The following is a 26,507-nucleotide window of genomic DNA, read 5'->3' as shown; positions in this document are numbered from 1 at the left end:
ACAGACAGATGCTGTTTTAATTCATGCCAGATAACCGTGCCTCGGCCAGTGTTACAGAGGATTATACAGAAGGGCAAATGTTTTCTAAAAGAGCAAATGTGACCTTGTAAATTATGCATTATTGTGACCACATAATATATTTATCAAATATAAGATTAACATTCAGTAATATTTATTGGGGTTTCTAGCCGTTTGTGAATATTTAGACTGTTAGGAACTGGTTCAGTGGCAGCTGTGGGCGGCTGGTGGAGTCTATAATACAATATATACACTAATTGAAACCTAGATTATATAAATTGTAGCTTTATTATACAGTGTGCCTGTGCAAAAATTAAATTGAGAAATATTTGTATGGCTACTTTCACACTAGCGTTCGTCGGTCCGCTCGTGAGCTCCGTTTGAAGGGGCTCACGAGCGGACCCGAACGCAGCCGTCCAGCCCTGATGCAGTCTGAATGGAGCGGATCCGCTCAGACTGCATCAGTCTGGCGGCGTTCAGCCTCCGCTCCGCTCGCCTCCGCACGGACAGGCGGACAGCTGAACGCTGCTTGCAGCGTTCGGGTGTCCGCCTGGCCGTGCGGATCCGTCCAGACTTACAATGTAAGTCAATGGGGACGGATCCGTTTGAAGATGCCACAATATGGCTCAATCTTCAGGCGGATCCGTCCCCCATTGACTTTACATTGAAAGTCTGGACGGATCCGTACGAGGCTATTTTCACACTTAGCTGTTTTTATGCTAAAATAATGCAGACGGATCCGTACTGAACGGAGCCTCCGTCTGCATTATTATGATCAGATCCGTTCAGAACGGATCCGATCGAACGCTAGTGTGAAAGTAGCCTATCTTGTAACATGTCTCAAAGGATTTATCCACTTTTCAGCATGCCCTTTCGAATCGCAGTGCCCATCCAACTATGAACACTTTCTGAAAGGACTGTACAGACTCTCACTTTTTTTATATATATTTTAAGTTGCCGCCTTGTGCTAAAATGAAAAAAGCTAAGTTTCCCTCTCATTCTGCACTCGATTTTCCTTAAAGTGAAAACAGAATTTTAGAAATGTTCACCAAATTTTAATGAAAAAGGAAAAACTAAAAATGTAATGTTCATTACAAGGCGCATTTATTAAGACTGACGTTTTAGATGCCGGGCTTAATAAGCCCCATACCTGGCGGTAGATCTGCCAGAGTTATGAAGAAGCGCAGGCCTCTGTATAACTGACGGTTCCACTGCTGCTTCTAAATGTAAGGCAGCTTCCCAGCTGTCTTACATTTAGAACATTTTCTACACCTAAAACAGGCGTAGAAAATTATGAATGAGACGGGCCTGGTGACCCTTCCCCGCCAACGCTGCGCCCACTCTTTAGACCTAGTGTGAGGAGGTCTAAATGTGCAGATTGCGGCACAAAGGTCAGTTCTGGCAAATGCTTGATAATTTTACGATTTCAGTAATATTCCATAAAAGCTATTCATATCTATAAGGGTCCATTCACACGTCCGCATGAACGTGTCCGCAAATTGCGGAACGGGTGCCGACCCTATCGTTTCAATGGGGCCGCTAAAGATGCGGACAGCACATTTCCGCTCCGCGGCCTCGCAAAAAAGATAAAGCATGTCCTATTCTTGTCTGCATCCACGAACAAGAATAGGTAACCCTGACTTAAATGTTAGCATTGTGTTAAGTCCCTATATCAGCTGATGCAGCCTCCTGCCCTGAAGACCAGAAACATAACAAGAGTACATTTTATTTAGTGACTTGGGTGGATACCAAGTGATCAGCTTTTTCGATGAAACCACAATGATGTGGCTTTAACTGGTCAGCATATCCATAAGAAGCATACTAAGGTCAAAGTATAGTAAATAAAGACCAACCAGAGACTGGTAGAGTTTACTCATGGACTGAATGGCAGGTGAAAAATCTGCCCATGCTCGGACCAACTCGATTATAATTTTTTTGTTATACAACATCAACCACTGTCATTGGTGGCACTCATTACCTTTCCTTGCATGGCCCAGGTCTTGGTCACTTATTGTATTGTGACATTAATTTGTGTTAAGGGTCAACGGAAGTGTACTACATTTGCGTGTAATGGAAGTAAACAATGACTTTCTAAGCCTGTATGTCACATTTGCTACTTACATCCTAGAGGCTAAACTTGACATCTTCTCCAAATTTTTCCAAAACGAGTAAATATGTCAGCTCTTCCAACCTGCAGCTTTAAACTTTTTTTTTTTTTTTTTTTCCAACCATCAGATTCTACTTTTTATATTTATAAAGGAGCTCTGGAAAATAAAAGGTGGAATCTGATTGGTTGCTATGGGTCCCATAGCAACCAATCAGATTCCACCTTTTATTTTCCAGAGCTCCTTTATAAATATGAAAAGTGGAATCTGATGGTTTGATATGGGCAACTACGGTAAGTCAGTTTTCCTTTACGCTAGGCTTGATAAATTGCCCCCAATGTGCTTTAAAGTTATTGACCTCTAGTATATGGGAAGGAGCATTTGTACTCCAGCAAAATTTCAGTGAGCCAACGAAAAAGTTGAAAAAAAAAAAAGTTGAAAGCTGCAGGTTGGAAGAGCTAACATATTTACTCGTTTTGGAAAAATTTGGAGAAGATGTCATGAATATCTACCAATATCATCGGTAACTCCGATAATCGGTCGATTTCTACTTTAGACCATTCTGTAATATCTGCAAGAGAAAATAAATTGCTTTCCAGATGCCCTAAAGGGACCTAGAAAAAAATGTCAGCAAAGCCAATTCAATGGGGGAGATTTCTCAAAACTGGTGTAAAGGAAAACTGGCTTAGGGACCCTAAGCCAGTTTTCCTTTACACCAGTTTTGAGAAATCTCCCCCATTGAATTGGCTTTGCTGATATTTTTTTCTAGGTCCCTTTAGGGCAGGGGTGCAACGTTTCCTGGTTGGGGGCCACATTGCCAGACTGAACCAATGACGAGGGCCGAAATTAAAATTTAAAGGTGTATTAACAACTTAAATATTGTACTTATGGCATATTGAACACACATATACCGTTAATGTCTAGTTACACTTCCAGGACTCCCATCTAATGGGAGAAATACATGTGAGCAGCCACAAGACATAGGCATAGATGTCTGTTACCAGATGGTTGGGGGGGCCGCACAGAATGGTATCAAGGGCCGCATGTGGCCCCCGGGCCGCAGGTTGTGCACCCCTGCTTTAGGGCATCTGGAAAGCAATTTATTTTCTCTTGCAGATATTACAGAATGGTCTAAAGTAGGAATCGACCGATTATCGGAGTTACCGATATTATTGGTAGATATTCATGATTTTTAAAATTATCGACATCTAACATGCCGATATTGTGTCCAGCGCGCTATCACAGAAAATGAGTGCGCTGCTGTCAGCGCGCTCATGTTCCCTCAGCCGCACAAGGGAGAAGGAGTCGCTCTCTCCCCACCCCCCTGTGCCGCACTGCCAATGAGGAGAGCGCTGGAGGAGGAGGAGCCGGAGGAGGGGCGGGGACACTGCGCCACCAATGAATAACGTCTAATACAAATACAGGAGGCGGTGCCCAGCCTATTTGACAGGAAGCTGCGATCAGTGGCAGTTAACCCCTCAGGTGCTGCACCTGAGGGGTTAACTGCTGCCACTGATCGCAGCTCTCTGTCAGGCAGGGTGCCAGCTATGTGATTCTGCGTCGACACACCCGCCTCCTGTATTAAACATTAATTGTCATTGGTGGTGCACGCCCACCCCCCAGTATTAAAAGCATTGGTGGTGCAGTGCGCCCCCAACCCCCCCCCTCTAGTATTAAAGTAATTGGTCGCAGTGGCCACAAGCTCCCCTCCCCTCCTCTTCATTGGTGACGGTGGCAGCTTCTGATCGGAGCCGTAGCAGTGTAATCCTGGGGCTCCAGTTGGTTACCATGGTAGCCAGGACGCTACTAAAGCTCTGGCTGCCATGGTAATCTCCCTGCTGTTGTGTGTACTATGCACAGGGCAGCAGGGAGAGTGTGAAGTCCTATTCACCCTAGTAGAGCTCTATTAGGGTAATAAGACAAGGGATTAAAAGATCCCAGGTTCTAGCCCCTAAGGGGGGAAATAGTTATTAAATAAAAAGTAAAAAAAACAAACACCAAAATATGTATAAATCACCCCCTTTCCCAATTTTACATATAAAATATATACACAATAAACATATCGCATATTACCACGTCCGAAAAGTCCCAACTATTGAAATATGATGCACAGAATATCTGTAAGTTATCGGCTAGCGGCCTGAAAGTTTACAGGTTCTCTGTATCGGATCTAGAAAATAAATTTCGGTCGATCCCTAGTCTAAAGCTTTTATTTTTTATTTTTTTTTAAATACTCTTCAGTCTGAGCTCATAGCATGGGCAGGAGCCATTTAACAGCCTTGTGGTTTCTGAACGAAGCCCTACAAGTGCGTCTTCAGCTTCTGCAAATTAAAGACATGACTGTAATGTTAATATAGGGGCATCAAACATGATCTCTCCTTTAGAGAATTAATTAGCCTGTTTTGGGTTGCGCCTTTTCTTATCTCTGTCTTGATAGAAGGGTCCAGACGTAGATGGATGTGTACTGCATAAGCCTTCAGATCACACACTGGTTGAACAGCATGGGCCATTGTTCTGCGTTAAGAGTATCCGTGTATCTTACAACTCTTGTGCAAATATCTCATTGCCAGTGCTCTTGAGATGCTATTAAAGATGGCTTAAGTTATTCTGAATTCATGCGGCTTCTTCATCCACTGTATATTTTATTTTTATACTTTTACTGTGTGAGGAAGCTGAAGTTTTTGACCATTTTAAGTTCAAGTGGAACGAGCATTGGACTTCAGGTGAAGTAACTTTTTGGAACACTTCTATGAGGCGTAATGTTATAGGATTTTGCCCACGTGTATAATCTAGGGGTGTATATGTAATTGCAAGTTACAACATTCAGTCAGGTGCAACCGTTGTAAGTTTGAAACTATTGCAAGAAGTCAACACTATAGAAAACTAGTAATTGGTTCAGAAGCCCCAAAATGTTGCAAGATTAAAGAATAGTAAGCAAATAACTAAAGTCTAGACATCTAAAAGTCAGAAATATTTGCTTGTAGACGTAAGTCAGGTTCTATGTTGAGGACAGGAACTTCTTCAGATACAATACAAAGTGTATTAGAAACAACATGGCTGTGCCCTTACCTGTTGTCTAAAAGAGCAGCTCATCCCGGGACACTACTGTAGGAGGACATCCAATCACTGCATGCACTTCTGTAATGCAGGAGTTTTACCACAGAAATGTTATTGCCGATTAGTTGGATCTTCCATATTTCGATTATTATAATATCCTAAGGCCACTGTGACATGATGAACATTATATAGTTACAAACCATCATTCCAAAGTACCATTTCATGTATCGGAACCTTCTTAGAAAAGATGTGGTCTTATTACTCATAGAAACCAGTTTAGCTTTCAGTTTGTACTTATTACTGGAAAGATAAAATCTGGACTATGGCTATCATGAACAATGGGGCCATGTTTTCGTCTAAAACCACTTGATATCCAAGTACCTTGGCCAAATTTCGGCTTGTTTCATGACCACTTCCATATGACTACTTATTGACATAACCAGGAGTCAGAAGACTCTACAGAAAAACTTGGCATGAATCTTCCTGCCACAAACCACCGCTGCCAAACTCAGTTGAAACGATCTGGCAGATGCATGAAGGTTCCTTTTGGTTTTTTCCAAGCTGCAGTCTAACATTTGACAATCAGTGGAAGAAGGGGTTTGTGGTGGTTACAAGCAGGCTTTGGCTCATGGAGCCACCGTTGCATGTGCTGCTTACTCCAGGCTGAGTATTTCACGTTATCTTAATTGGAAAGCTGCCTTCACTAAATAGAACTATGGAAATTAGATTTGTTCCTTCAAAAATCCTTTTTTTTTTTTCTTCTTCTTCTTTTAAGTTCTTCTTTAGAAAAGGAGATGGCAAAAAAAATCATAGACCCTACAAAGGGATTCCAAGCAACACATCTATGCAATTTATGTATGGAACTCTGTGGTGATCCCCTCGATAGGAAAATACAGCCTTTATTGGTAACCTCTTTGAGTTTGCTGGTTAAACTAAAAAAATCACTTGTACAGACAGCTTTCTGATTAGAGTATATTCAAGAGGGATGAAAAGTTCCTTTTCCAAAGAGCTTGCTTTATTAATACAGATACATCAGATGGTGGAGGCGGCGTTTGGTTGCCCCAGGCCAAATTTCTTTGCATTGCTGATGGCTGCTGCTTGAAGATTTGTGTTGTCAGTTTCAGAATTGAAATTCTGCCTGCCTTGTCTTTTGTGATATTACCTCCAGTGTCCAACTTAATAACAGATCTTATTTTCTTTTAATATATGGAATTTGCAATTACAAACCCCCAGGCCTCTTGTTCCAATAGGGAAATATGATAGCAGTCTATAAGTCATGGGTATTAAGGCCAGAATGAAGCCAATGATTTCTAAATCCCATAAGGGTCCTAATTGCCAGATTCGCTTTTCCTTCCATGAGCAGGTGGGTGAAACTGTAATGGTACACTGAACGCTTGGACTCCTGAGTTTCCTGAAGGGAGAGATGCCACCATCTCTATTCATTATGTATACCATATCGTTTCTACATGATGCTAAGAAAACAGAGATCCACTGTAGCAGATACTGCCATACAATGTCCCTGGTGTTTTAGAACAGTGAAAGAAGTACATACCCTACTTGGGTTTCTCCTAGTGGTCCAGTGCTTCTGGGACTCTAGACAGTTGCCTAGTGTGCCACACCTAAAATTACCCCTTCCTTTGTATGGTTTGAGTAATTCTATAGATGCGTTATCTTTGTCTTTTCACATTGACAACATTGTACATCTTTTGCAGTTTTTACATTTTATTTTTGTATAGTGTAGAAACATCCTAAAGCGTACTGGAGTACAAAAAAAAAAAAAAAAAAAAAGTTGGAATATTGGCTGTGCTTCTTGGTACAATCATAACTGTGAAGTAACGAGTGTTTTTCATCTTCCCTACAGTCTCAGTCATATTATTCTGTGTTTCAGCTGCACAGCTAATTGCATTTCTCTCAGAAGTAGGTTATGTCTCCCTTCTGCCAGTAGTGTATGCAGTGACCTTACTTTCCTTACTTCCTCTGTTTTCTTCTTGGGAGCTGAGAAGGGAATAAATCACATTTACAGAAAAGCATGCTGCTCCTCTAATGTTCAGAAGTTTTATCAGGCTCACGATCTCAGCTAGCTCTGACGTGCTCCCACTTCCTCTCAGCCGTCAGTGCTGTGCCTACATAAATATTCCACAAAGTGTAGTAAAGAGCCATACATTTCTGATGGTGCCGTATTGCAGGTTCATGGACCTTGTATGCAGTTATGTATATCGGGACTAACCCAGAGTTCTCGCCTTACATACTGTGCAGCATGGAACTCTGCTACATCTATTTTGTTTGTGCAAGAGTTCCTCATAACTATGGCGGCACATGATCATCCATCAGGCCTAGAAAAGAATACTTCTCCAGTTACATAATCATATTGTGAAACATGAGACCCCAAAGAATGGAATTTGAGCTAATGTATCTTTCATTAGCTTAATTCCTTTCCTCATAATGGTGCTTAGTAAGGTTTGTTACTTTTCAGACATGTCATACATGTGAATATTCTCAAAAAACGTATATTGCTATATTATATTCTTTTGCGCGGAGTCCTGAACTCTCTATGTGCATTTAATAGACTGCCCCAACCTTCTACCATTGATGGCGTAGACTGACATTCATGGTCTATTGAAGATCATTTTTATTGAAAGTTATGAGGAGAACATTTTAAAAGAATCTGTTCCCACTCAATACTGCATATAAGTAAAGACTTTACACTACGTCAAAGCATTCAACCATTTGATCTGAATCTTTGGTGCTCCTATTTGACTTCAGCTACTAGGTGAAGGACAGAAGACTGACCTCACCGAAGACTGTTCAGTCTTTCTGCCTATGGCTGTTAGAATAGACCATCAGTGTTTGATCAGTGGTAGGCCGACCTGTGGGACAAGCTGCAGTACCAGGCATAGATTCCAAAGCTCCTTCCTTGTCCTGAACAGTGGGGAACCAAAGGTTGCATCCTCGCCAATAAAGGATATGATGGTCTGTCCTAAGGGTAGTCCATCAATGTGCTAGTCCAGGGAAACTTTTATTTGCGAGCTCCTGACTGTGAGTTCTGAAGCTCAAAGAAATGGTAAAAACGGCACCACTTTTTTATAAACGCCTGTCAAACTTCCTGTGTAGGTACAGCTGAAGAATCTGTATAGACGGTAGTATAGATCTATGCTCTGTAGTAACATTGTACTGTTGATTGCTGGTGGCATCTTCTAGAGCTCTATGGCGAGTACCAGCCTGGTGTATACTGCCAAATAGGTATACACGATAGTGGTGCTGTTTGAAGAAGAAAGCCGCCATATTTTAAATCTTGTACAACCCCTTTAAATGTTCCAAACTTTTCCTGTCAATGCACAAGGATATGGACTTGAATGCTTGTAGAGTTTTCATATGGCTGGTATTGTTGCTTAACATGGAGGGGTACAAAATAAAAGGAAAATGATTTAAAATGGTAGAGAATCAAATACTACGCGACCAGATTCTACTGGAGTTGGAAGTGACTAAATACCAGTGTGGTTGTGTCTATGGAAGGTCTACACTGGGGATTCAAGGACATTTTTATTTGCTGCAGTACAGCCATAATTGTTTAGTACGGAGGTTAATTGCAGGCTTTGTACTCCACATCATGGTGCAGTAGATCGTAGCACTGAGCATTGCATTCTTCATGATGATAAAGCGGCAGCCTGGGGGTTCTTTAGCACCATTATGCAGTACTGTTGGCTAAGCAGCAGATGCTACCGCAGCGCAGTCTGTATTGCTTTGAGGGATGCTCCTAGTGCGTTCCTGTTGTACCCCGCTTTGGTGTATATCCAACCAGATAGCCAACGCTCTGAAAGTTTAATTTCCTCTCTGTTGTAAGTCTCTCTAGATAGATTTGGCTCAGGGATAAAACAGACTATGATATGAGCCAACACCGGCTTAATAGCACAGTGCCACGCTCTGTACTTTTCACCTTCAGAAACGTGCCCTGATCATTCAGGAGAAAAGTTCAGCTCAGTCTGAAAACACTTGGCAGGGCGGTGACGGTGCAATATTTTATATTGCTTATTAGCCTGGACATCAAAAGCATCTTTTTGGAATTCTGTCTGACCAGACATCAGCAGCCCACGCTCCCGCTACTCTTTTCCCCTCCATATGCTAGCTGGTAGCAAGAGATTGAGGCTCGAACAATCTGGTCTCTGCAAAATCCCTGGCATGAAGACCAGAGGGCTAGGTTTTCTGATGACTGCCGGCAAAGTATACAGAAAATGAGCATAATGAGACTTGTTGTGCATTCTGTAATGGAGATGCCACCTTGTTCGGTACAAATCTGCAGTGGGGTTTATAAGCAGTAGCATTTACAATGAATAGGATCATTCTGCACCTGTGTGTATATTAAAGGGAACCGGTCACCTGGATTTTGGGTATAGAGCTGAGGACATGGGCTGCTTAGATCGCCGCTAGCACATCCGCAATACCCAGTCCCCATAGCTCTGTGTGCTTTTGTGTAAAAAAAAACAATTGTATAGATGTAAATGAACCTTAGATGAGTCCTGTCTCCTGTATGCTTCAGAGATGAGTCCAGCGTTCTCTGACTCTGAGCCCAGCCATGCCCACTGTGAAGGAGCCCAGCACCGCCCGCATCCTCCGAATCTCCTCCTTGCTCCCCGGCATCACAAAGCTAGAACGCTTTAATCTCGCGATGCACGAGCTAGCTCATGTGCAGTTCATTCCCTGAGGCTGATGCCAGCACAGGGAAGGAACACTATGCCGACACTGCGCTTGCGCAGCGCGAGATTACAGTGATTTAGCTTTTTTTACATCCAGGGGCAAGGAGGAGATTCGGAGGATGCGGTGCTGGGCTCCTTCACAGTGCGCATGGCTAGGCTCTGGCATCGTTGGTAACAGCTCCTTGGGCTTCTTACTTGCCTCATTTACGTATGTATGTGTGTGTATGTGTGTGTATGTATATATATGTATGTATGTGTATATATATATATGTATGTATGTATGTATATGTGGTTTTTTTTTTTACACAATAAGAGCACAGAGAACTATGGGGACTGGATATTGCGGATGTGCTATGTCCTCAGCTCTATACCCCAAATCCAGGTGACAGGTTCCCTTTAAAGGGCTTGGCCCATCTGGGACATTGATGGTGTATCATTAGGATATGTGATGAGTGTCAGGTGCAGGTTCCACCTCTGAGACCTGCTCATATCAAAAGAACAGAGTGAAGGAGAGTACACTGTGCATGCTCTCTATACATTGCTGTGGGAGTTCTGAAAATAGCTGAGCGGGCACGCTTGGCTATTTTCAGAGGTCCCATAAATGGAGAGTGCATCATGCAAGGACGGCCATTTCTCTATTCACCGCTATGGGACTGCCAAACATGGCCGAGCCAGCGCTCTGCTGTTTTTGGAACCCCCGCAGCGATGAAGAGGGGTGGCCACACATGCACAGTCCTCTCTAGGCCAGAATTAAGAACCTCTCAAAAAGAAGCTTTAGGTCTGGCCAACTCTGCACGTTCATACATTACACGTGTGGCCATTTATTAGTCATGCCATGCTACATATACCCTGCAGTAATAATAGCTGTTTACTATCTGGGCTTATGCCTAGAATCGCCATGCTGCACAGCCATAGGCTCTCCAGGTAGTGCCATATTATGGAAATATACTTGGCTAGATGCAATGTGTCATACAGAATCCACAAAATAAAAAGCTCTGTCTGTAGTTTGATACATCGGGACCCTACAGACTTTCCAATCAGTGCAGCCTTACGACTGTGGAGCCCGGAGGTTGTACAGTGCTGTAATTTGTAGGGTTGTCATGATACCAAAATTTTGATTAGATTCCGATACTATAAAAAGTATTGCGATACTCGATACCATTCAATACCACGGGAAAAAAATTAAACACCAAAAAAGCTGTGTGTATTCCACATTTTATGGAACATCCAGCCCATAAAAGAACAGTCCTATACCATTTTTGGGGGGAGGGACAAGGTGACTATAAAATGGCAAATTGCGTGTTTATTTTATTTTCACTGCATAGGAGATATTTTAATGTTTTAACAGTTCGGCCTTTTTTTTATTATAATTTTATATGTAAAATTGGGAAAGGGGGTGATCTAAACTTTTAATATTTTGGTGGGTGTATTTTTTCTTTTATTTTTTCTTTTATTTATTTTTTCTTTAGCCACACTAGGGGGCTAGAACCCTTGTCCTATTCACCCTAATAAAGCTCTATTAGGGTGACTAGGACCAATGAACATGATTATAATACTGAGGAGGAGGAGGAGATGGCTGTGGCCACTGTGCCACCAATGAATATAATTTACCCCTAAATACAAATGTTTGCTTGGTCGGGTGCTGGCCTCAATGACAGGGCATGACGATCCGCGGTAATTAACCCCTTAGGTGTGCCCTGTCATTAAGGCCAGGTGTTGGGTATGTGATACGGCCTGCACCTGAGTATACATTTGTATTTAGGGGTAAATTATATTCATTGGTAGCGCAGTGACCACAGCCCCTCCCCACTCTTTTCATTGGTGGCCGCAGCAGCCGCGTCACAGTGGGGAGGGAGTGAGGGACTTCCTCCTTCTCCACTGTGCTGCTGAGGAGAACATGGCATGCCTAGTATCGGAAAATAGAAAATCCCGTTATTGTATCGATCCGGGTCTAAAAGTATTGATTGGTTATTGAAAATTCGATACCCGGTGCAACCCTAGTAATTTGGTAGTGTGGATGAGGTCAGTTGGAAATGAAGCAGCTCAAGTCAACATGGTGGTTTCCCATCAAGCAGCTCCCTAGACCGGTTCCCCTGTAGCACAGGCTCAACAATAAAACATAAGTGGATCAGTGATGAAGAATTTAAGGCCTATGCTATGACTAGCATCCGTGAATGTAGCTGAACCTGGGGGAATCTCCTTCACCCCAGACTGTCATTGTTTTTGACACTTTTATTACTCTTCAACCTCTTCCAGGAACCTTCGTTGATGAGTTTGGTTTTCCAGTGATGTCACCATGTCATGGCTGGAGCCCTGGGGACCACTCTTGTGACAGTTTCATGTTTATATATTCTTCCTCTCCACCGGGAAGTTAATACCTGAATGTGCGGGAGCATCCTGCTGATGAGGAAAAAGCACTTTGATAAGCAAGAGGCCTTTGCCTTTTTTTTTCCTTTGTTTTGAGTGAGTTGCAGACGTCTGTCTTCAGTGATAAAGATATATTAAAGGGAAACGTGCAGCTCCCATGCTAATAATAATAATTTTCCAAATTGTTTATTTATAATCGGTATAATCTACATGAAAATTACATGTCTAATTATACCCCAGAGCTGTATTCACATTTCTGCTGGTTACTGAAATACACACCCCTAACCGCCCCTATATTGCATTGCAGACAGAATCGGGCTGGCCCAATCTATGGAGCCATGGGGGGTACCAAAAGTCCAGGAATAAAAAAAAACTTTTGGAGCTGATAATTTACCACTATAGACGATTCAAGACCTAATGGACTTGCCCAGATAATTTGTGTGGCTGGGCCTATGGAACCCCACTCAGACACTGCATTGTAAAAATGAATGATGGAGCCCTAAGTTTGGTGAGCTTATGTCCAAAAGGCAAAAATTGTGATGATGTAACATTATTCTTTTTTTTTTATTGCGGTTTTTATTTTAGCAATATAGATCAGGGGTCAGCAACCTTCGGCACTCCAGCTGCTGTGAAACTACAACTCCCAGCATGCACACTTGCTCAGCTGTTCTTGCAACTCCTATAGAAGTGAATGGAGGATTCTGAGAGTTGTAGTTTCAGAACAGCTTGAGCACCAGAGGTTGCTGATCCCTGATATAAATGGTCTTAAATGGGTTGTCCGATCAGAATAAGCCATCACTGAGGCCCAGAATCCCTGCCGATCTGCTGTTCTGCAGAAGCTTTGGCTCTGAAACCACACAGCCCATTCCGTGGACAGAGCCGGATACATCTGCGCTCCTCCCACTGAAGTGAATGGGGGCAGCACAGCAGTTACCAGCTCTGTCCACTGCACAACAGACAGAGCTGTAGAGCAATTGAAGAACATCGGATCAGATAGTAATGTTCCTGTTCTGTGGATCGGCCACCACTTGTAAAGGCTTGCAGAACCCCCTTTAAGGGCCATTTAGCATTCATTCAATCAACTTTTTTACATCTAATAAATGGACAGATTACCTGCTGTGCATGCAGGAGGTGGGTTGATCATGCAGAAAATGTGAAAATTTGTCAATAAAGAGCCATGGGTTTATAAGCATTGATTGTTTTGTGCATTTACACGGCTCCGTTGTCATGGATCTGCATAATAATCATTTATTATAAAGCGGCTATAAATGGGAGATATCAGGGGGAGGGTAGAGAATGTGTTTCCAGTTGTAACCATTCATTATGATGTCCTTTACCTCCTATGTTTTCTAATGCAAAATGTTTTGCTGATCTAAGTTGCTAAGCAACAGACAATAGGGAGAGGGTTGTAAGGCCCATTCTCCACGCCACTATGACTTCTCCTGTAGTAGAGAAAGGGGGTGTACACCCCTTCCTAATCATTATTTTGGTTGGTTATCCCTCCAGTGCATTTGCAGTGTTAACATTTAAAGAAATATCTATTTTGTGTCCACAGTTCCTACACAGACCTGTGTGTCTCCATGGCTACAGACTACAAACAGACCCCTTGTAGTCCAGTCTTGTAGTCCAGTCTTGTAGTCCAGTCTTGTAGTCCAGTCTTGTAGTCCAGTCTTGTAGTCCAGTCTTGTAGTCCAGTCTTGTAGTCCAGTCTTGTAGTCCAGTCTTGTGGTCCAGTCTTGTAGTCCAGTCTTGTAGTCCAGTCTTGTAGTCCAGTCTTGTAGTCCAGTCTTGTAGTCCAGTCTTGTAGTCCAGTCTTGTAGTCCAGTCTTGTAGTCCAGTCTTGTAGTCCAGTCTTGTAGTCCAGTCTTGTAGTCCTTCTCCCTTCCATCTGTCCCGTAAGGCATCTTTCACATGAACGATATGGATTGTGCCAGGGTGCGTTCAGTGAAACTCGCACCATTTCACAAGCAAGTTCAGTCAGTTTTGTCTGCGATTGCGTTCATTGTTTTGCGCAATCAAAGTTTTGATGAGTTTTTCACACGCGTAATAAAAAACAGAAGATTAACGAACAACATTTCCTAGCAACCTTCAGTGAAAAATGCATTGCATCCAGGTTACATCCGGATGCAATGTGTTTTTCACTGAAGCCCTATTCACTAACTATAGGGGTGCGTGAAAAAGGCAGTATATAGAACATGCAAAGCAGAACTGATGCGTAAAAGAAAATTTGAGTTGAAATGAATGGGTTAGGATTCGGTGCTGGTTCTATGCATGCACTTCATGCATCGCACCCACGGGGGAAACTCGCTTGTGTGAAAGAGGTCTAAGGTCTCATGCACACAACCGTATTTTTCATCCGTGGGCTATCCGTATTTTTCATCCGTGGGCTATCCACATTTTTTGCGGACAGCACACATCAGCATTTTTTAGCAGCTCCGGTTTTCCGCTCTACGAATGATAGAACATGTCCTATTGTGGTTCGTTTTGCAGAGAAGAACAGCTCATTCTATTGATGTGAGAGAGAAAAACACGGCATGCACACAGATTAGTATTTTGCGGATCTGTTCTTTGCGGACAGATATGTAGACATGGTAGTTTGTGTTCATGGAGACACAAAAAAGGAATGGTAAAATGATCAGGATTTAGCACAGGGTTGCCCTGCTTTGTGTAGTAGGGGGCAGGTTACACTTCTGTTGACCATATAAATAAAGAACGGTCTATTCTCTTTGTTTCTCAGCTCCTCCATGCAGTGCGCAGCCTGGATAACCTAGGATTTCCCATCTGGACAGACCTGCTTGTCTTGCTTTTTATTTAAACGGACAGGGAATTTACAACAATCGTAAAAGCTACAGCTGGGCGTTAGGAACCTGAGGTTTTGGCCTGAGCTAACAATAAGGATAGAATCTGCAATATTCCCATCCTTCATCCTCCTCCCCCTGGTTAACATAGGTTTTATTTGTTTTAGACAAATTCATCAGATAATTACCTAATATAATGTACATTTCACATATTTACAGTTTTTAGTAGTTATAAAGTAGTTTTCTTCCTCTGCTACCCACTGTGTTTCCCCATAAATTACCATGACATCGACCTGTAGTTGTGAGCCTTTGTTAGGTCGAGCATGCTCAGTGTGTTGCTATCAATTCTCTTCCTAAATGTCTTGTGAAACAAAGGGAGTGTCGGTGTGCTGGTGATCACTGAGTAATGGGGGCGTGACCGGATTGTATATCAGGCAGCCAATCAGTAAACATCAACCTTCACAGCAGGAAAGCTAGGGATTGTGGGGATTGTAGTTTTGTGAGGGAGGATCAGGCACCATGATACTCAGTGTGTTGCAGGCTCACATAGGGGCTAGACATATGGGTTGCAAGGTAAATCGAAGCTATGGTTATATGTATAGGTGTGGGTTCTGTTTGGGTCACAGCTAGCGGCCTTAATGCAAGTTTTTAAAAATTACGTTATTTTGCCGGAATACTCCTTTTAAGTATCTGACTGTACTATAGACTACAGTAGAATACGAATGCCGTCTATTTTGACAGGCTTGGAGGTAAGCTGTCACCATGAAAATGCAGTGTGAACTACAGGCAATATGTTATCGAGCTAGAGTTACTGAGGAGATTGATATATGGTTTTATGGTAAAGGATTCAGTACACCGTATTTTTCGCCTTTTTTCCCCAAGTGGGGAGAATAGCAGTGCGTCTTATAAAGTGAATACTGGTTTATGCTTTCCTTACACAGGTATCCAGGAGGTGCGCTGAGTGAAGCGATGTACTCATGAGCCTGCTCCATATATCCCTTTTAAAGGGGTTTCTGAACTTTTATACTGACGACCTATCCTCTGGGCTGGATGCTTCGGCCTTTCTGCTCACCAAGCGCAGTACCGTACATTGTATAGCAGCTGTGCTTGGGATCACAGCTCGGCCCTATTCACTTCACTTCAATGGGGCTGAGCTGCTCCTAGGCCATGTGACCAGTGATGGGACATCACATGGCCTAGGGGTGGGCAACCTGTGGCACTGCTTCTGTTGTTGTGAAACTATCACTCCCAGCATGCATACTTGCTCTGCTCTTCTCAGAACTTTCAAAATATGTAATGGAGCATGCTGGGAATTGTAGTTTCACGACAGCTGGAGTGCCACAGATTGCCCACACCTGCCTGTGAGAAGGTCTTGTGCTGTTGCAAGTACAGGTGCCTTCTCAAACAGCTGGTTGGCAGGGGTCCTGGATGTCTGACCCCCCACCGATGACCTATCCAGAGGATAAGCCATCAGTATTAAAATCTCGAAAAACCTCTAACGCAGATTGTTTTTCCATTAACCCCTTAGTGACCACCCATACGTGTTTTTATGGCGGTCACTAAGGGGCCTTGGGCTGGAGCGCGGCTTTTTACGGCGGCACTTCAGTCCAAGTTAGCGATAAAATCAAGTGCTGTAGCTCCGTACCTGCAGCTACCGGAGGTAGCTGAGGGCTCGGTGCAGTGATCAGAGACCGTGACAAGCGGTCTCTGATCACGTGATTGCCGTGATACACTTTAAGGGAGGAGGGAGAGTCTCCAGTGCAGCGATCTGGTCCCCCTGCGCTTCTGGCCCTAATCTGGCTCCCGATCCTCACCTCCCACCCCCCCCTTACTTTCAAAAAAGATGGCGGTGGCCCGGCGGATGCGCAGACTGAAAGCCGGCCGCCGCTCACCGCTGCTCTCCGTAAGGTCTCTTCTCAGGAGAGAGAAGTTCAAATTATGCCCCGATCGGGTCCCCCAGCACCCCGATCAGGGCAATATGGCCCCCAGATGTGTTAAAGTTATTAGGGCGCCCCCCCCCCCCACATCTAAATAAAAAAATATATAAAATATTGAATAGTATGTATGTATGTGAAATATTGAAGTTAAAAATAGGAAAATGCCAATTTTTTTAAAATTTCATAGATTTTCACTTTTTTTTAAATAAAGATACGCATATTTTATCGGTAGTATTTTACCACCTAAGTAAAGTACAATATGTGACCAGAAAACAATGTCAGAATTACTTTGATGTGCAAAATTGTTACAAAGTTATTCTAAGCTAAAATGACACATGTCAGATTTCCAAAATTTGGCTTGGTCATTAAGGCCCAAACAGGCTTGGTCACGAACGGGTTAAAACAAGTGTGACCAGGTCTGCCAGAATTACCAAGCAGCAGAATCTCCTGTATAAGCGCCTGCGCAGTAGAGGATGCTGATGTGGAGGCAGTCGCATGGGTAAATCTCACGGAAGCCTTGGACGTAGTGCTCTGTGTATACCCATGGGCAACGAGGGGGCGTCTGCAAGCATGCTGTGGTAAGAAAAGATTCATTTTAGCATTTCATTACACGTCAGTGTATGACATTTCAAAAATGTCAGCAGAAAGCATGCTTTGGAACCAAAACTCTTTGCTTTGTAAACTGGTATGTGATACACTTTTACATCGTGTTGCGTCCCCCCCCGTCCCCCCCCCCTCTTGCTCATCGTTGGCTTTTTGTTATTATTGGCACCATTTAAAATGACAGACTTCTTTAACTGATTTTATGGGTCTGCTCTGCACTTGTGGTTTCCCAATGATTTTTCTTTCCAAAACTCTTTGAATGTTCGAGCCGGAGATTAACAAACCACAATTCCCAGTAACAATTATTCTCCAAGTCACACTATGTACATATCTGCAGAGCTGACTATTGTCAAGCGGAAGATGGCTTTTTCTTCCCTATTCTCTACTTGTCTGAACTATTCTAGCTGTTTTGTTACATTACTCTTATGTGCAACTTCTCTATAGTTAAACCGTTCCTATTGAGCTGGCATTATGCTGAGATATGACAGTATTGGTGGCATTTCTTTGTGCAAGAAAACAGGTTCCCTCTTGTCTGACTGTCGCAGATTTAGAGTGCGTCCCCGATCAGACAGTGATAAAGCACACCCAAATCCTTTATAGTCAGACTTGACTAGTAGTCCAGTTTGGCCTAAAAGGTCTAACTCTGCTGGTTTGTCAAAGCACAGCATCTGAATGCGAGCGAATATGAAGATAAAAATTACATAAACTCAGTGTCACTTACACTGGGGGGGGGGGGATTGTCAGGGCTGCCAGATTTATAAAGAATTCTAAAAGTGACCCTTTGGCACTGCCACCCGTGTGAGCTCTTATTGACCCTGTCTCTCAGAATACTACGTGGTTGGCCCTTCATTACCACCATCTAATACAACATTTTCCCTTGTGATGGAAACAGCTGACGGTTCCCTAGTAATAAAAACTGCCTGGTGTTTCTAAAGCTGAACCTGTGGCAAATATGCTCAATACGGGGTCGATTTCAATCGGATGATGATTTTCATGACACAGCCCCATTTTAAACTCTGTATTCCCATTTCCTGAGTTCCAGGATGCCGAGGTCTGTAGGGAACTTGGCTGCCTAACCAAGACCCTCAGGTGCACTGTACCTTAAACCCCTAGAAAAGGGAGACCCCTCTATAAGCCAGGACAAGAGATCTACAGCAAATGGCAGTTCCCGTTTTTGGAGGTCTAAACAACGTACCACATTTGCCCTGTAATGGTCACCAGCATCCCTGGTGACTTGCTTGAAGGTACAGCCACTAGACCCTCAGCAATCGTTAGAAAGTCCTCCATTGAGAAAAAGGCTTGTCCATATGAGACAGCACCTTTAATACTTAGGTGAGTTCTCCTGACCTAGTTCCTTGGTGTTGCGATAACAGAAAGACTTCTTATTTATTCAGCTTATGACACCTACATTTGAATGTGATAGTCCAGGGTATTGCTGGAAAAATCCCAAGTACCAAGTAGCCTGTTTGATGAGAGCAATTGCTGATAAGAAAAGGTCACCAAAGTTACAGTAAATCTGGAAAGGTTTGGGCTGTTGGTCACCAGGTTTCTGGACATTTATGAATGTAAATTGATTTCTTATGATGAATGTATTTTATAAAGTAGATCTAAAAATAAGTTTACTTCCGCACTAAGTAGGATGATGTGTAAATTAGTGGTCATGAGTAATATTTGAGAATTTTTGCTTTCTAAAAATATTTTTTCCACTAATGACCCACTTCACAATAAAGGCATGGTTAATGATTCCAGAATGTCACGTTTAATATTTTTTTAATCTGGTTTTATTTTCTTATTGTACTTTTTTTTTAAATTCTATTTCTTGAATATGAATATTGAGGCTGCCATCTTGGCCAAGATGCTAACAGCATTTAGAGATCTGCTTTATGGCAGCCCCATGGTCCATAGACGCAATGGCCAGGAGGGAACTTGATTGACTTCTATGGGAGTTTTCTAGGCATGCTTGGTGGCCTGTACAGAGGTTATTGTACAAGGATAGAGAGATTATTTGGACCCAAATTGGTCCTGAATCGCATTTTTCTAAATGTACACAGTGTAGTCAATTTCTGATGACGCATTCCCTTTTAAATGGAGAGTTTTGACTACTTGTGTCTTTAGTATGTGGTTTGAGATTTCAGTGTTGGGTAAAATTGGTAGAATGAAGATGCCCTTTAGACAAAATTTTGATAATCTGGATGATGTCAACTGAATGTGTGGCTGACAATTTATTGTCTATGGGAGCCAGTCAACTCTCGCCCAACATCAAACCTACTCGAGTATTTTCATTCGGCAGCAATGACAGAAGTAATTTGTCCTTTTTTTTTTTTTTTTTTTTCCTCCCCATGAAGAATCGGGTCTGTTGGACTTTAACATGCCAGGTCTTTGTTCCCTTGGGAAACTCCAATGTCCGAATTGAAATAGACATGCTGGATTATGGGGCAGTCAGGAGAAATATTGAGCATTTAATGTATATTAATCGCATACTAAAGAAATAAGGACCCTTAAAACACAATACTTTTATTTCTATTTGGATAAAAGAATATCCCAAACCTAAATGTTAGGCTAACTCCAGTAAACACACGATCCAAATAGATAAAGATAAAAAATCAAACAAACAAAACCACAATCTATTTGTATCTTGTGTTTACTGGAGTTAGCCTAACTTTTAGGTTTGGGATATACTTTTATTTAAAGTATTGTTTTAAGGGTCCTTATTTCTTTAGTATGGGATTTATATTCATATTGGGACAGCACGTTATTATTTTTTCTGTATCATTATATATTCCTTTTCTTTTAATGTATATTGCCTCCTTATGAGAACTTTTGGGACCTGAGGTCCAGCATTAAAGTGGATATTCCATGATAGGCATTAATAACTATCCGTCAACCCCACAGACATTGAATGGAGCATCAGGAGGCATGTAGGATCACAGCTGGGGGCTTGGACCAGATTGTAGTGATCGTGTGGGTCTCAGTGAGCTTGCATTTATTACCTATCCTGTGCATAGGTGACACGTGTTTTTCATGGGATGGCTCCTTTCTACTTCTGCTTTAAGGAGCCAACGTACCCGTGAGATTTTATTTTTTTGCTGGTGAATTACATTGAGGTATTCAAGTCATGAGCAAGGGGGGTGTCTATAATTTTGATAAGCAGGGTTTTGTTCACTGGTAACAGAATACCAACACAGGTATCTTATATCATTAGTTGAGCAAACCTTTGGTACCAGGAGTAGGAGGGAACCTGCCATCGCATCTGTTATTACGTGATTTTTTTATACTACATAGAACTTTTTGCTTTCAACACAATAGACTAAGAGACTCCCCTGTGGCTCAGATGTTGCAATTATTCCAGTAGAGGTCTCATCTTTACATTGCTAAGAAATACAGAGAAGGCTTATTCGGGCCAAAACGTATCCATAATAGGCACCTAAGCAATGTTGTGCTGTATGATGACTGCGTCTTCAACAACTACGCAGCACCACCGCACTGCACGTGAAACAGTGGGTCATGTGTATAGTGTACAGTATGGTCAGTGAGGGAAAAAAACACAAATTGTGATAAATTCCAAACACAGATTAGGCAAGAATAGGTTGTCATCAGTCAGGATTTGACCCAGCATCTCCGGCTCAAACACTGGAAAAAGTGGCTTTAGGGTCCATTCACACGTCCGTAGTGTATTGCAATATCGCAATACTCCCGGCCAGCATCCCCCATAGAACTGTAGGACATGTTCTATTTTTTTTCCGGAGCCGCAGCCCGGAAGTTCGGGGCCGCGCTCTGGAAATGCCCATGCAGAGAGCACACAGTGTGCTCTCTGCATCTCTTCCAGCCCCATAGAGAATGAATGGGTCCGCACCTGTTCCCGATATTGCGGAACGGATGCGGACCCATTTGCAGACGTGTGAATGGACCCTTAAATAGTCTCAAGCTGTGTGTGTGTGTGTGTGTGTGTGACTCTTTGAGAAAATAAAGTTGCGAGTGCTTCTTTTTACGCTGCCCTCCCCACTTTTCCAAAAATGGCATTAAAGGGGCGTGGTCATCAGCCAAGACACATTTATCTTCATTTATGCCAGTTTTCTGGCGCAGATGAAGCCAGAAATCGATCGTAGATTTCTGTTTAGGAGCATGCACCTTATTTATGATGAGGCCTGGCCTGGTAGTGCAGGGGATATCCAGACCGTCACAGAAAGCGTCTGTCTTAATAAATCTCCCCCATTAAGTCTTTGCATAAACTTGATTGATTTGTCGATATGCTTATAATGTAATTGTCCTTCAGTGTACCATAGAAACATCTGACAAGTCAGTCTCAAAACTTTAAGCCATGATTGTATCTCTGTTCTCTGTGGTTCTATAGGAGGCGACCCCATACCACAGCCTCCCCAACCAATAGCTTCACCATTCTTCTAGTATAGACTCGCCCTTTTGTCTCCCTGGATTGTTGTGGCCACTACGTTTTGTGGATTGCACGACTACCCACTGGTGAACTTGCAACGTGCACTGGACTCCAGGGGGCACTCAGCCAGTGGTTTTGTGGGTGCATTTCTTCAGTCATATCTCACCTACAGATAAATGCATTAATCCTCCAATAGAAGACATATCGGATGTATGTACTTGTCATTCCATTGAAGTAGAAATTGTCACTTTACTCTGGTTTGTGTTGCCCTGGTGTTCTAGGCATAAGGAGCATCTTCTATTATTACTTCTTGGTATTTAAAGGATTTTTTTTTAAAACAAAAAATCACCCCATTCTCATGCCTTATTAGGGCATATCAATGTCATTGATAGGGGGGAAACCTAGTTGGGACCCCTCTCTAAGAGCCATAAAGGTGGTCTTGACTAGCCAGTATGTAATACTACATATGTATAGCTCGTTTTCCCTGGTGATGAAACCTGATTGCTGAGGACATCTAGGGATGTGAGACACATTACTTTTTGATTGGTGGATAACTAGTTTTTTTTTCTGGTGATGAAACCTGATTGCCGAGGACATCTAAGGATGAGAGACAGCGTTTAGACCATAAACCCTCATGGGGGGGGGGGGTTGTCATCCAGCTTTCAAAGATTTCTGAATGAAGTCTTCCCGGTTATGCATCCTGCAGCCTTATCTTGGAGTAGCAAGTGCCACTTAGTCTGTAGAACATCTGAGTGACCATCCCTGTGAGGGGTGGAAGTGGCAGCCATACTGCTTGGTACCCAGCTTTCTCAAGCATACTGGTTGAATAAATTGCCTTTGGTACTGTATAAATATAGGCAAGTTACATAGGCATTGCTCTATTTTGCATATTGAGCCTTTCCCGTACTGCAAGGGTAAAGTATTAAGCTTCTAGCACAAGATGGATGAGATGCAATGAAGTGGCAGCTCAGCTGGAAGGAAGAGCAGCCTGACGGCCAAGCCTGCTGCTTCTAGCAGGAGATCAGTCCCCGCCCGATCCTGTTGCCTTGCAGTGACATCATGCCTTCTACTACAGCAACCTGTGAGCGGGTCAAATTCCTGGCTGCCCAGGTAAAGCAGACAACACTTCCTGTAGAGCTGGGAGGAGCAGAGAGTCAACTGTGACGGAGCATTCTGCAGCTTCTGGAAGGATTAATTACCATCATGAAGTCAGACAGGGAGGAAGGGAAACCTGGTAGGTTGCTTGTCATCATTTTTATTTATTTATTTTTTAACCCTGTTCTGTTCTCGGATGACTTTTTCTCTCCCCACCTTGCTTTTGCGCAGATTTAGCAGAACTGTCTGAGACATTTAACTAGTTTAAACTGCACCGTTCGGTTTGTCTCCTATGTTTGCTCACTGGGTTAAGACCATAATGTAGGTGCAACCTGCAATCCTATGTAAAAACCAGGTTGTGAAATCGGCATGAGTTCTGCCAAACTACAAATTTTGGCACTGCTGCCTCTGTCGATGCAGGTGAGCCAGACCGAGTCACTTTTACTTTTTATTTTCTTTACCTGTTGTCTCTGTTGGTGGTTTGTGGCAGGTGAGAGCAGACTCTTAGCAGAGCTTATGTTAGGTGAGGGACTCTCACTCTGCGGAGTCACGGTTTGCTGGAGAAGAAGTCTTTTGGGGCAGACAGATGTAATTATCACTTATCGGTGCGGCATTGATTGGCAGGGGAGCGGAAAGTGCTTTATGTTCACGATGAAAGGTCTCCTAGATGGGAGTGTACGTGTCTCTGCAGGTAGCATGTGAAGGATCTTTCATTAATGGTTTACTGATCTCTAAATGAGACGTTTGAATGGGAGATAACTGGATACTTTGGAGGTACAAAATTTGTGAGGTACAAGGCGACTAGGTGGACGTGGTCTGCCGCCTAAGGACGTACAAGTATTGTGGGGGGCCTGTGACCGAATTTATACTAGGGTCAAGAGCTTCATGTTGTGCAGTTGTGATCACATAAAACAGGGATGCCCAACTTGCGGCCCTCTAGCTGTTGCAAAACTACAACTCCCAGCATGCTCGGACAGTCTACAGCTATCAGGCATGTTGGGAGTTGTAGTTTTGTAGCAGCTGGAAGGCCTCAGGTTGGGCATCCCTGACATAAAATATTAGGCTATTTTATCATTGGCTGTACAGCTCTGCCCTGGTGTGGAATGCCGGAAATCGGCCAGACAGAAAACATTGCTTGCAGTGTTTTTTTATACGCTTGAATCTCAGCAAATATATTTGCCAGGTAGCAGTTGTATCTCTGCCGGACCCCATTATAGTCTATGGGAATTCTGGGAAAGCTACAGCAGGTTGTTTTCTGCTGGAGAACTGTACCACGAATGTGAAAGCAGCCTTACCTGACATGTCAACAGTATAGGGCCTACAGGGGTGGATTGGTTGGTTGGTTTCAGCTGTGATGGTGGCCCTATTGGTGTTTACTTAACCAGACAAAGCATCTAAATCACCCAGTGGGGTACATGATGTATAAAGAAAAACTGGGGTGTAGCAGGAAATCTTTACTTTTATACATATACCTTAACACATTCGATTTGCATAGACGGCGCTGTTCTGTTCTTTCTATCCTTGTCCTTCTGCTCATGCATCTTTATTTCCACAATTTAATCCTGAAGTTTGATGCTGTCAGCTCTGCAGTTTAATCCTTTCTGCCTGGATCCCCCGAATATAACGTACTGGAATTCTTAAGACTCTGCTGTATTGGTTTTACGAGCTGCAATGCTGGGTGCTGGCTTCTCTCGAGCGTAAAGCGGGGCTTTCTCTTTGCATTGACATTCTGTGTGCAGTTTGTGCACTTCCCTAAAATGGCCATTCTTGACCTTTTAAATTCTTCATCCAACAGGAGACGTTTGTGATTGATTCAACAAATGGCAGAACAGTCTGATCAGACGGAAATTGTTGCCTATCCTCAGAGGCACAAAGGCTCCTCTGCCAAATAGGTAGAGGCCAGGGTTACACATGGCACACGGTAGGTTGTGACCCTGTTAAAGATTTTCTATTAGGGCCCAGGAGGTTCAGGTTATGCCTCTGCCTATCCTGCAGTTATAGTTTGGTCCGACAAGCTGTCTTGCTGTTGCCTCTGTAGCACCAATATGACTGACAATTGGGCACAGATAAACACAGGTCTGACATGACTAGGTTTGATGGGGCCAAAGAAGGTTGCAGGAGAACTTATGGAAAAAATGGCCAATTGGTGGTGCCTTCAGGGATGTGTACAAGTCTGTAGAACCCCTGTTAACCAAAATGCAACGAGAGATAGCAGTACGCAGAAGTCTTCAATAAAAGCTTTGATTAATTCACCAAAATAGTTTGACGTTTCGACCTTACATGGTCTATTTCAAGGCTTGAAACGTGGCACTACTTTGGTGAATAAATCACAGCTTTATATTGAAGACTGTTGCATGTTGCGGTGTCTCTTTGCATTTAGGTTTGATGTGGGCCAGCAGGTTGTAGGGTTCAGGTCAGAACATGGTTGAGGTGTAGGGCCTTAGGATAGAGGGATGAGGGATGTTATTGGCCGACTAGTGGTCAAGTAGGAAGGGTTAGCAATTTTACCTGATGGGATGGTAGGTATGACCTCTCACTTCCCCTGCCATCTCCGCGCAGCAACAGCGCACCCTTTAAGTGACCTCTGAGTAGATGCTGTGAGGGTTTTTGTCACCTTTTTCAGAGTCATTGCGGCAGCCAGCGGAGAGGAGGGCATGGATGGCTCTTATTCAGATGCTTTTGGGCACATTGGAGCCATGGTAATCAGTCTTCAATTAAGGGCTCATGCACACGAACGTATATTCTTTCCATGTCCATTCTGGTTTATTTTGCAGACCGTATACTGATCCATTAATTTCAATGGGTCCGCAAAAAAACTGAAGTTGCTCCGCGTGCATTCCGTTTCAGTATGTCCGTATTTCCGTTGCGCAAAAAAAATAGAACATGTCCTATTGTCCGCATTATGGACAAGGATAGTACTGTTCTATCAGGGGCCAGCTGCTCCGTTCAGCAAAATACGGAATGCACAAGAATGTCATCCATAGTTTTTGCAGATCCGTTTGTTGCGGACCGCTAAATACGGCCGTGTGCATGAGCTTTAAGTAATATGTTGATGGTTGTGCTGCTCCTGCTGGTATTGCCCAAACTGGGAAGCCATGCCTTGACAGATTTGTCATCCCTGGGCCAGTGTGGTGTGACTGGAAACCTCTTGGTTCCGCGTAAGAGCCATCTAAAACCGCCTATGGAACAGTGCATGATGATTATGCATGGTATCTGATTAATAATGGTTACACGTTTTTAAATTTGTATGTGTTTTTTAAGTATTTTTTACTAAGGGGCCGCTGTGGCCTTTTTATTTTCAGTGTTCACACAGTGTTCATAGTATTTATGAGTGGAAGGGGGGTGGGGGTCATGGTCTCAATATCTCGGGCACCTAGAACTCTACAATGCCCTAGTCATATTTTCCATTGTGCTGTAGACAGTTTGTCATAACGTTAGGCAAGTTG

General features: G+C 43.1%; 1 protein-coding gene across 4 annotated transcripts in view; it reads left to right on the top strand.

Annotated features, from left to right (window-relative positions):
- LOC122928882 (kazrin-like) overlaps window positions 1-26,507 on the top strand; it is a 174,829-nt gene that overhangs the window by 57,558 nt on the left and 90,764 nt on the right. The window contains exons 1-2 of one of the 4 annotated variants that reach the window (XM_044282177.1): window positions 23,114-23,200; window positions 24,857-24,982. The exons of 2 other annotated variants lie outside the window; for them this stretch is intronic. In XM_044282177.1, coding sequence (XP_044138112.1) covers window positions 24,973-24,982 — 10 coding nt within the window. In that variant the 5' untranslated portion in view covers window positions 23,114-23,200; window positions 24,857-24,972. Of the gene's footprint in view, window positions 1-23,078; window positions 23,201-24,856; window positions 24,983-26,507 lie in introns of those variants that run through there. One more of the 4 variants, XM_044282175.1, reaches the window with a different exon arrangement.

This window comes from Bufo gargarizans, chromosome 2, assembly GCF_014858855.1.
Source record: "Bufo gargarizans isolate SCDJY-AF-19 chromosome 2, ASM1485885v1, whole genome shotgun sequence".
Lineage (NCBI taxonomy): Eukaryota > Metazoa > Chordata > Amphibia > Anura > Bufonidae > Bufo > Bufo gargarizans.
The sequence above is the reverse complement of the archived record's forward strand: the minus strand, read 5'-3'. Positions and strand labels throughout refer to the sequence as shown.